At 34.3% G+C, this 12178-nt stretch overlaps 1 protein-coding gene across 1 annotated transcript in view; it reads right to left on the reverse strand.

Annotated features, from left to right (window-relative positions):
* The window catches only part of SRFBP1 (serum response factor binding protein 1), a gene marked incomplete at both ends in the record, with an annotated part of 60488 nt that overhangs the window by 17734 nt on the left and 30576 nt on the right, over nucleotides 1–12178 (reverse strand). The window contains one exon of the mRNA XM_079701833.1: nucleotides 6199–6270. Within this exon, the coding sequence (XP_079557959.1) occupies nucleotides 6199–6270 (72 nt within the window). The remainder of the gene's footprint in view (nucleotides 1–6198; nucleotides 6271–12178) is intronic.

The raw sequence follows: 12178 nt of genomic DNA on the forward strand, positions 1-12178 counted from the left end.
GGGTACAACGAGATTCATGTTGTTCTCATGCCTCCTAACACAACACACATTCTGCAACCCCATGGATCGAAGAGTCATTTCAACTTTCAAGTCTTCTTTAAGAAATACACTTCATAAGGCTGTAGTTGCCATAGCTAGTGATTCCTCCTATGGAACTAGGCAAAGTAAGTTGAAAACCTTCTGGAAAGGATTCACCATTCTACATGCCATTAAAAACATTCATGATTCATGGGAAAAGGTCAAAATAGTAGCAGTAACAGGAGTTTGGAAGAAGTTGATTCTAACCCTCATGAATGACTTTGAGAGGTTCAAGACTTCAGTGAAGGAAGTAACTGCAGATGTGGTGAAACCAGCAAGAGAACTAGAATTGGAAGTGAAGATGTGACTGAATTGTTGCAATCTCATGATAAAAGTTGAATATATGGGGATTGCTTCTTATGGATGAGCAAAGAAAGTCATTTCCTGAGATGGAATCTACTCCTGGTGCAGATGCTGTGAAGATTGCTGAAATGACCACAAAGGACTTAGAATATTATATAAACTTAGTTGATAAAACAGCAGCAGTGTTTGAGAGGACTGACACCAATTTTGAAAGAAGTTCTATTGTGGGTAAAATGCTATCAAACAACACTGCCTGCTACAGAGAAATTGTTTCTGAAATGAAGAGGCAATCGATGCAGCACACTTCACTGTTGTCTTATGTTAGGAAATCACCACAGCCACCCAAACTTCAGCAACCAACCACCCTGATCAGTCAGCAGCCATCAACTTCAAGGCAAAACCCTCCACTAGCAAGAAGAATACAACTTGCTGAAGACTCATGACGGTTAGCACTTTTTGGCAATGAAGTATTTTTAAATTAAGGTACATACATTGTTTTAGACATAATGCATACTTAATAGTCTACAGTACAGTGTAAACATAACTTTTATATGCACTGAGAAACCAAAAATTTGTCAATTGCTTTATTGCGGTTATTTGCTTTACTGAGGTGGTCTGAAATTGAGCCCCCATATCTCTGAGGTATGCCTGTAGTTCTTAAAATGTTTGATTTGGAAAAAGTCTTAGTTAAAAATACCAAATTTTATAAATTACAGCAATCATTTAAATAAATGTTTAAATTTCTCTAATAAAAATTTGTCAAATTTAACACTTTATTTATTTATTTATTTATTTTTTGTGGTACGCGGGCCTCTCACTGCTGTGGCCTCTCCCGTTGTGGAGCACAGGCTCCGGACGCGCAGGCTCAGCGGCCATGGCTCACGGGCCCAGCCACTCCATGGCATGTGGGATCTTCCCAGGCCGGGGCACGAACCCGTGTCCCCTGCATCGGCAGGCGGACTCTCAACCACTGCCCCACCAGGGAAGCCCCAAATTTAACACTTTAAACCTTTCTTTAATTTTATTCTTAAGAAAGCAATTAGAAATCATTCATTTAATTTTTTAAGTTCAAATTTTAACAAGGGGTTAAAGAGGTAAAGGGAATATAGACCAAAGATTTTATCTAACAATCAGCCTAACAGTATTGACTTGATTTCAAGACCACTTAGCCAGTTAGGAACAAGCTAGAATTCAAAGTCAGGTTTCTGAATTCAGTCTAGTATTCTCAAAAAGTTTTCTTCTAAACTATTCGAGATAACTTTCCCTCATTTTGTGACCCAACTCCAATCCTCCCTCAAATCTTTTTGTAAAGAAATTAAATATAAACATAAGAAAAGAGGCTTGTTGATCAAGAGGGCTCAGGTTCATACCTTTGGCAGTGTTTTGGGTCTCTGATGCAATGTGAGATGTCTACATTTTGCTTAAGGCACTGAGCTTAAGTGTAGGAACTCACAAGAGTCAGTACAACAGTCCCTGTTATGAGGGACTTCATATTCTTTATCCCTCCTTACTTCTTTCCTGTCCATCTTCCTTCCTCACTTAGTTTCTCCCTCTTTATATTTACAGATATTTATATTTACATAAATATGCCTTATTATGTGAAGGCACAGTCTTACACATAAGGACACAAACACCATCTTTTGAGGTTCATGATCTTGCACTAATTTAAAAGGTTACAACAAATGCACAAATAACTAACCCAAGGTGGAATGTGATAAACTTCATAGGAGAGACTGAAAATGTGGAGGTTTATAAAAGAATTCAAATACTGCCATACTTCTTAAATTTAAATGAAATTATTTTGAAGCTTAAAAGGCTAAGTAATCGCTATTAACAAATAGTTTTTACACATGCATGAAACAATCTTCACAATATTGGGGGATATGAAGGAAACCACAGCTTTCATTACTTGAAGTTGACACAGTGTTTGCCTTGGAAAATTCTCAGGAAACTGTGGTTTTCATACACCTCCAGTTTCTTCCATTTCAAATAAATTAAATTAAAAAAGGAAAACACCTCACTTTTTAAAGGACACATTTTATTTTGGCATATGGGTATTTACTGTGAACACAAAGCATTTGGTGTTCAATTTTGAAAAGAATTTTGAGAACATACATGTAAATATAAACAAGAGTCTAAAAATGAAAAAGCTCTCTTACACACCATGTTCATTTCTTGTTCATTTGTTTTAATGTTGCCTTAAAACAAACTGACGCTAAATGAACTAGTACAGGTAGAATGCTAGTAGCATACTTTTTAACATTAACTGGACTTAAATTCAATTCCAGGTTTTACCTAATGCTATAAACCAACACATTCATATTTGTATTTATTAAAAACATTTAGAGATATAATAAGAAACAGTCTATTCAGCTGGATCAGAAGAACTGTGGCAAACAAAGCAAAATACAGCTTAGAGTCCACATTTAAAAGAATGGGAGACTTTTCTGTATTCAATGAACTCTTAAAATCCCTACAACACCATGATTTCCAAAATGCAGTCTTACATATGTGGGACTTATTCCATCCTTTTGTCCTAAACTTTCATTTTGTAGGCAGAGACCAGGGTTTAGAACTTGGATCTGACATTTCCTACTGACTACCTATGACCATAGGTATATTTTACCTTTCTGGGCCCATTGTCTCATCTGTTAAATAAGATTATCATCATCTTCCCTGAGAAAGCTAACGTATATAAAGCATCTAATGAGCCAGGCAACTGGTAGATATTAACAAATATTAATTTGCTTCCTCTCATCCTGTAGCTGTTTAATATAACTGTGTTCTATTTCCTTCCTTTTTTCCATAGTGCTTAGCTGATTGCTCTGCATATAACAGATGTTTTGAATTGAGAAGCCCTTGAAATTCTGGCAATAATTGTCTGGAAATGTCACAGTTCTAGTCCCCAAACTCTCTAGCTTTAAAACTCTCGTACAAATATTAACTGGCTACTTAATCTTTCTAACCCCTTTCTGAATTTGGAAAATGAAGACACTACTAGTATTACTACACACATGCATGTGCACACATGAATGTTTTCCATATGAGATCATTGTTGTAAGATCAATTGAGGTAATAATGTATATGGAAGAATTGTGCAAGCTCTAAGAAGTTACACAAATTAGTTTGTTCTGCTCTATTCTGATGGTCAGACAGCTTCAAATGTACAGAGCTCTATGTAATAGCCTTATTTCCTCTTTGGTCACCTTTCACTAACCTCCCTTCCTATGGCAAACTAATCAGTCTTCTCTCCATGACACTGCTACTTGCCTCATTTTTATTCCAGAGGTTTAATTTATTAACATATTTTGATACAGAACATGAATCCAATCAAAGAATATCACAAATGACATAAAACAGTAGCAAAATAGTTGAAATCAAATAGCTTGGGAGGAATCTGAAATCATTTTAAACAAGGCAATTTCCCTTGGCTCTAAATCCTCAAGGGTTCCATCAAGAACTCTGATGAAACAGAACTGTTTTCCTTTTCTCCTTCTCCACCTCCCTTTCCTTCCTTCTGTTTGGAGGAAGGGCAGAAATGCAATCAGGTTTTGCTTGACAATATTTCAGTTAGATACTAAACTTTCTATGTGAATATTATAAATCTCATGACTACAAATATAGTAATATGCAAATGAATTTACTATTACAAAATAAAAATGGATAAGCGAATATAGACACATTTCCCCATTTTTAGGATGACATTTCACACAATGGAAGCTTTAACAAAGGGCTGTAAATTAAAGAAGATACCCTAAAAAAACCTGATACTATAAATATTACACATACATCAACTAATAGTAACCTTCCAAAGTGAAAAAAATCTGCTGAAAAGTTAAAAAAAAAAAAAAAAAAAAGACAAAGGATATTTTATTTTGGATATTTCAAGTTAAAATTAAATAATATTGTCAAGTTTTAGTGTTGAAATTTAAATGGAAACATAGTATTAGCCAACTAAAAATAAATTGCTTTTTATTCTCATCACAAATTAAATATTATTGAAATACTTTTAGAATGCAGCAACCAGAAAATTCAAAAAATTTTTTCTGATAAAAACCTTAAATTATTATTTTTTTACACTCTCAAGACAAAACAAATATGTTCTACCATATTTTTATACAATTACCACTATTCTTTTTAACATGTCATTATTTTGTCAGAAATATAGATAGACCAAGACACAAGTTAAAAACTATAACAGAACTAAAATTTTTTCCTCTCTATGAATGAATGCTATGAAATAAGAATATTTACTATAAAATCATGTTAGTATAAAATAAGGAAGCTGTTTGTAAAATTATGCTCATGACTTTGGTGTTGCCTTCATGACAAGGACTGTGACAACAACAAATCTTCCCTCCCCTCAAACATACAAAAACTTTCATGTTCTGGCCTTCTTAAAATAAAATGCTTTAAAATTTAACATGGCTAAAATCAGTGAATTGCAGAGAGGTGAGTGCTAGTGTACATAAATGTAGAATCAGAGTATTTTTTTCCTTAAGGCTGGAATAGGAAAATTGACATTTACAGTTGGAGATTCCAACACACGTCTCTTAGTCAACAATAAAACAAGTAGGTAGAAAGTCAGTAAAGATGTAAATCACCTGAACAACACCATCAATCAGTTTGACCTAAATGACATTTATAGGACACTGATCCCAATATAATAATATTGTTTTCAGGTGCACATGAAATATTCACCAAGATAAGCCATACTCTGGACAAATAACACAAATAATAAAAGAATATAAATCATAAAGAGTATGCACATGGATCATAAAGAAAACTAACGAAAAGATACCTGGAAACCCCCGATTGTTCAGAAATTAAACAATGTACTTCTAATTAAACCATAGGTTAAAGGTGAAATTTCAAGAGAAATTTAAAACATTTTAAACTCAAAGAAAATAAAATATAACATACCATATTTATAAGATGTAGCTAAAGCAGTGCTTAGAGGGATATTTATAGCATTAAAATGCTTATATTAGGAAAAAAGAAAGGTCTAAATCAGTAATTTAAGCTTCCACGTTAAGAAACTAGAGAAAGAGCAAAGTAAGCACAAATTCAAGAGGCAGAAATAATACAGATTAGAGCAAGTGTGAAGAAAAGTGAAAAAAGAAATGTAATAGAGTTATAAAAATCAATTAATCCAAAAATCTGTTCTCTGGTGGAACTGTCACGTAGCCTTTAGCAAAGTGGGTAGAAATGAAAAAGAGGAAATACAAAGGATGAAGCAAGTGACGCAAGTGCAAGGAGCAGAAGATCTGGGTAAAAGTCCTAACTGTGCACCTAACAGTGGCATACCCTTAATTAGCTCACTTCATTCTTTCTGAGCTTCAGTTTCCTTACTTACAAAAAGGGGGTAAAAATAATTTTCATAGGGTAAATACAGGGATTAAATAAAATATTCATAAAAACTATTTGGAAAGAATAAAAATAAAGAGTCTTTATTCTAATTTGTAAGATTAACAGACCAACTGCTATCTAACACACAAATGCCACATTAACTTCAACATACCTTTAAGGTCCTTGAGGGTGTGGTATCACAGCAAAGCAAAATTCATAAATTACCATAAAAATATTTTTTGGTGGCAGTAGTAGAGCTCAAATGGGGAAAAATCATTGTACACTAATAGTAACTGGTTTTTTAAAAAAATAATCACACCAGATGATTGACTGACTGACTGATTGATTTTTTAGTAACTGGCTTTTGGTAAGTTTTCTCTTCAAGGAAAAAAGTGAAAGGAAAAAAGAAGGTCAACAATACAAATAAGGAACTTTTCCTAAAAGAAATACAACCCCTTGCAGAAGTACCTTTTTGCAGGTTTTTTCAAAGTTGATATCATCACCAAGAGCAGATTTAGTTACTATATCAGGTTTCAACTCCTGTAAAAGAATAAAACAAACTAATTTTAGTTATGAGCCTTATTTTAAACTGTCATTGTTATATGAGAAATTCCTTCCCATGTTTTGCTTTTAAGAAATCCATTATTTAAAGAAACTACTACTTATTTTAATGACATTTCAGGACATTGGCAATTCTATCAATTTATAAAGAAATGTAGAGATTTACAGAGAAACACTTAATTTTAATTCTTACTTTTAAATATTTATTTATCTATCTGTCTATCTATCTATTTATTTATGGCTGCATGCGGGCTTTCTCTAGTTGTGACGAGTGGGGGCCACTCTCCGTTGCAGTGTGTGGGCTTCTCGTTGCGGTGGCTTCTCTTGTTGCAGAGCATGGACTCTAGGCACGCGGGCCTCAGCAGTTGTGGCACGTGGGCTCAGTAGTTGTGGCTTGCAGGCTCCAGAGCGCAGGCTCAGTAGTTGTGGCACACGGGCTTAGTTGCTCCGCGGCCTGTGGGATCTTCCCAGACCAGGGCTTGAACCCATGTCCCCTGCATTGGCAGGCGGACTCCTAACCACTGCGCCACCAGGGAAGTCCCTTAATTCTTGATTTAAAAAAAAAAAATCTAACCCACAAAACACTTTCCTATTATGGAAGGAATTAATCCAGATTTATTTTAGAAAATTAAAAAAACAGAAAAACAGAAAGAAAAATAAGTAAAATTACCAGCAATGTTTACATGGTTATAATTTTATTATACACCCTTCTACAAGCTTCTTTAGAAGAATTTAAGTTTGATATGCATTCCACTAAGGGAATGAAGGATGACTTTAGATCATATGAAAATGCAATTTTTCTACATTAATAGTTATCAAGTTATTGTAATATGCATAAAAAAATGAACATTTTTTAAATTATTGTCTAGAAGAAAGCTAAATAGAAAAATCAGTTGATTTTAAAACAACACTGAGTGACAGTGAGGTGGACAGTGATGTGACAAAAACTGTGCAAACATTAAGTGAAAATGATATTTAAATTATACTTTAAACAAAAACAGCACCATAGTATTTTGTAAACTAGCTTGATTTAATAACAGGGCAAATGTCTACTTTTGGTTTTTTTGCTCTTATTTATTTAACCAAATTCTTACTACTGGACATTAATACATTTTCTGATTTTTGATATTTTTATAAATAGGAATGTGATGACTATCCTTGTACATACTGGTTTGTGTAACTCCTGAAAAATTACCACAAATTCTATATTAAAGAGCTATATTAGAGTTTTGGAAGAAGAGTAGAATGGAAAAAAAATATCAAATATTGATAATGATGATCTAATGTCAAAAAGATCAGAAAGCACCGTTTCTGAGAGTAAAAACTCAATTTCATTTTGTGTACACTAATATAAATGTGAAAAATGTGTACGTAAAACAAACCCATATAAAAAGTACATAAATAATGGACTCATTTTTAAATTGTATGTGTGTGTATATATAAAAAAATTCATTATGTGACATATTTTGGCTGAAAATGCCTTTAAGTTTGATGAGCTAATTTAGGAGATGGCCTCCCTTAAGCAGTTTCAAGTTAATAAAGCTATTTAAATTATAGTTAAAAATCCAGATTTTAAGACTTGCCCCACATTTGTCAATGGCTGGCTACAAGCACCTTTTTTTACTCTAAGACAAAAATCAGCCTAAAGAGTGAATTGGTTAAATTTTATTGCTAAAATGAACTTAAGTAAGTGCAGAAGGTAATGATACTACCTAAATCTCAACCCACCCACATATTCCCTCCAAAACAATAAATTCAACAAGTACAAATAAAACCAAACATGAACCGTGCCCTCAGCATTATTAGTAAATAAATACCTATAAGCAGAGAAACTAACACCAAATTCAACAGCTCTCACTGCTGCTATAAGCTTATGAATATACAGAGCAAGAGAATCAAAGACTAAGATACTAGGAGGAAAAGAAGACAGTGGAGTGAAGGACATGCATAAATGACAGACAAAAAGCACCACAAGAAAGCAAAAAGTACTACAAAACGTCAAAGTATTGAACACAAGTCTCAGACTTGGTAATTCACAGCACTACAGAGAAGGAAGGGCTTGAAAGTGAGTGATTTTGAAGGCAACAGCCTCAAGAAGCACTGCTTTGAGGAGAATTAGATAAATAGGGATTGTGCACTTCCCTTTAGTGATAACAGTGTAGGTAAAGGAAAGAAAGAGAAATTAAGGACCCTACAGAGACGAAAGAAAATACATGTAAACCAAGTCTTCCTTCTCATTATCCACTAAAAAAATGTCACTTTGCCATACTGACATAAGGTGGGCCCTGTATAAGAAACGTCTACAGTTCAGAAAAGAAAAAAAGTCAAATTCATATAAAATTAATTTAAGAAGAAAAAAGAAAATGTAAATCAAAACATTTTATCTGATTCTCTCCTAAAAACTAAACATAAAAAAGACAACTGGGGCTTCCCTGGTGGCGCAGTGGTTGGGAGTCCGCCTGCCGATGCAGGGGGCGTGGGTTCGTGCCCCGGTCCGGGAGGATCCCGTGTGCCGTGGAGCGGCTGGGCCCGTGCGCCGGGGCCGCTGGGCCTGCGCGTCCGGAGCCTGTGCTCCGCGGCGGGAGAGGCCACAGCAGTGAGAGGCCCGAGTACCGCAAAAACAAACAGACAAACAAACAAACAAAAAAGACAACTGTAACATAACCTTGCAAACTTCATTAGGGAGCCTCAAACAAGTAGTTGGGGCCTATACAAAAAAATTTGCAAAATGAGAAATTAAAACACTGAAGAAGAGAAATAGGTAAAACACAGAAGTGCATCAACAGTTGATAAAGCTTAGGAAATAAAATGCAAGAAAAGAAAAACTATCGCAGAAGGAGAGAACAGATTTAAAGAAAAATTCAATAAGGAACAAAGTCAAGAAAACACTGAAGAAAGTCAAGAAAATGAAAAAAAGATAAAGAAAAAGGGACAGAAAGAAAGTGGCAAAGGATGATCCCACATACATGTAATCGGAGTCTCTGAAGAAGAAAAACAATAGACAAAAGCCAGTACTTAAAACTACAGTTCTAAAACAACTTTCTGGAAAAAAACAACCAAATAATTTAACAAAAGGGTGTACTATGTACCTAGCTTAAAGAGACCTGGAACAATCAATAATGAAACCTATTCTGGTAAAACTATTAGACTTTATAAAGACAAAGGAAAAAAATCTTCAGAGCTTGTGGCCAAAAAGATCAATTTAGTTATAAGGGTGAAAAAACTGAGCTGGTATCAGATATCAAGAACGAAATAAAAATAAGTATGGAGCAGCATTTTCAATATAAGCAAGTGTAAGCCAAGAATTTTACAGTCAAATAGTTCTAAAGAATCAGGTCTAGAAAAAATAGTTTTGAACTTGCAAGAATTCAGGAAATACAGTACACAGGCGTTTGTCCAGAGGAATCTTCCAGAGGAGGAGTTCAGCCAGCAAGAGATAATTTTGGTAAAAGAACTGATGATGAGTATGTATCTTCAGAGCTAGAGTTAAAAGAAATGTGGGGGCACAGGAGAAAGAATAACACAGAAACTTTGTCCTCATGCTCAGAGCCTGTGACTAAGTTACCTTACATGGCCAAAGAGACTTTATTATGTATTTAAGTTAAGGATCCTAAAATGGGGATCCTGGATTACCCAGAGTGGGCCTAATGTAACCACAAGGCTCCTCCTAAGAGGGAAGCAGAAGGGTATGAGTTAGAGAAAGAGGAGAAAAAGGGAGAGATACTGAGGTACTGAGAACTAAAGATGCTGTGCTGTTGGCCTTGAAGACGGAGGAAGGGGCCATGAGTCAACGAACGTCACAAAACTGAAAGAGTCTCCACAAGGGATACAATTCTGTCGACAACTTGGTTTAAAACTTCTGACTTCCAGAACTGTAAGATAATAAATCTGTGCTGTTTTTAGCCACTAAATTTGTGTTAACTTGTTACAACAGCACTAGAAAACTAATATACATACGTTTTATCTCCCACCAATCTTCATATTACAAAATAATTCATTACACCATATTATTTGGACAAGCACCATATACCATAAATAATGCCCAGAATTAAATACTTACCTTAAAACTATAAAAGTAAAATCTAGATGCATTTGGATGGCTTAAACTTTCCTTATCACCCTACTCATACTTCAGTATTTTGGGTCAATTCATTTTTACCTTAATTTTAAATATAAACATATGTGTCATTAAAAGGGAATGCTATCTCCTATGACATAGTTCATATAAAATTTTTAAATGGTGCTTAAATAACAAAACTGTATGGACAGGAATGCTGTGCCATAACTAGAATTTTGGTTCAGAACTATCCTAATTAGACACTGAGGAATTTAATAAATCAAGCAGTTTACCAGACAATGCAAAAATTGCAATAAAATATATATTATGAAGTTATTCTTCCCTCCCTACACTTTTATTCAGAAGAGATGAACTGCCTTTCAGAATAAGACTCTTTGATGTGTTATTCCAAATGGATAGACAGCACCTCAAATGTTAGTATTCCCTTCAGCATGTAAGACGAAATTTAATCCACAGCCTTTCTCAATCCTTCTAAGAGTCTGCTATGCAGTCTACTTGACAAGTTCATGGTAAATTGCGAGGACTTTCAAATCATCTCTTAATTGCTCCAAATTCTAAATTTATATACATTCTGACTCAGAATATCTAATACACGTTTAAATGAAGAAGTCTTAAACAACTATTTTCATTATTCTTGGATTGGATTTAGTAGTTCTAATGATAGGTTATAATTTAGCCACAAAATTTAATTTACTCATATTTTAAGAATAAATTACCCTTCAAACTGATTATGAAAGCCGGTTGCTACAGCAAAATTCACTAGGGTCTAATAGGTCAGTAATATAAAGAGTGTTGCAAAACAGAAGACTTACTGCTCAAAAGTATTCTACATTACCATAATTTTTATTCATAGTGGGAGAAGGCCAAATACTACTTAAGAACTCACTGAAACGTAGATATTATATTGTGAATGGCTGGGAAACCACATTAGCTAATAAGCCAGGCAGGTGCCATAAAAGACAAGACTGCTCTTTCTGAGAAAAGATTTCATTACCAACTGGAAAACTAAGATCCATTTCTAGACCCAGCAAAAGACATTTTTACACAGCAGCTCTGTTCCTATTCTGAAGACATTAAACATACTCAATGCAGAAAGGTAGACTTAAACATGGTTAAGAAAATACCAATAAAAATGTGAAAGAAAAGATACCAGTTCAGCGCTTATGACAATTTTACACTATGCCATTCCTAATATATGGGGTTAATTCTAAGTAAAATGACTAAGACAGGAACACTTGGCTTTCTTTTATACGAAACTAATTCCAATGCCTTTTTTCAGATAAAATATTTCTCTTAAATTTTAGAGTTTTCTGTACTTTAAATTGAATTTAACCATTTCAAATAATTCTGCAATTTCAAATGGAGAATAAGATGCATTATTCCATATGGTAATTTGCAAATTTTATACCAAAGTCATATGTTATGGACTTTGGAAAAAGATACCTACCTAGATTTCAACTTAAAAAAGAAAATTTTAAACACTTTTAAAGTTTGACAGAAAGTAAAATGACAAAAGTAAAAACACAAAACCATTCTCAATTAGAAAACCATGGATCAAGAAAAAACAATGGGAAAATGAAGATACCTGAGTTATGTAACAAATGCTAGTTATGGAATACTGCACTAAACAACTTTAAAATGAGTGTAAGAGAGACACATTCAACTGGACAAGTAAAACCTGAGCTATTTTACAAAAATGCTGCAAAGATTTTTCATAAAAAAAGATGTTTAGGGTTTCCCTGGTGGCGCAGTGGTTGAGAGTCCGCCTGCCGATGCAGGGGACACAGGTTCGTGCCCCGGTCCGGGAAG

Source organism: Hyperoodon ampullatus (genome assembly GCF_949752795.1).
Source record: "Hyperoodon ampullatus genome assembly, chromosome: 4".
NCBI classification, from domain to species: domain Eukaryota; kingdom Metazoa; phylum Chordata; class Mammalia; order Artiodactyla; family Ziphiidae; genus Hyperoodon; species Hyperoodon ampullatus.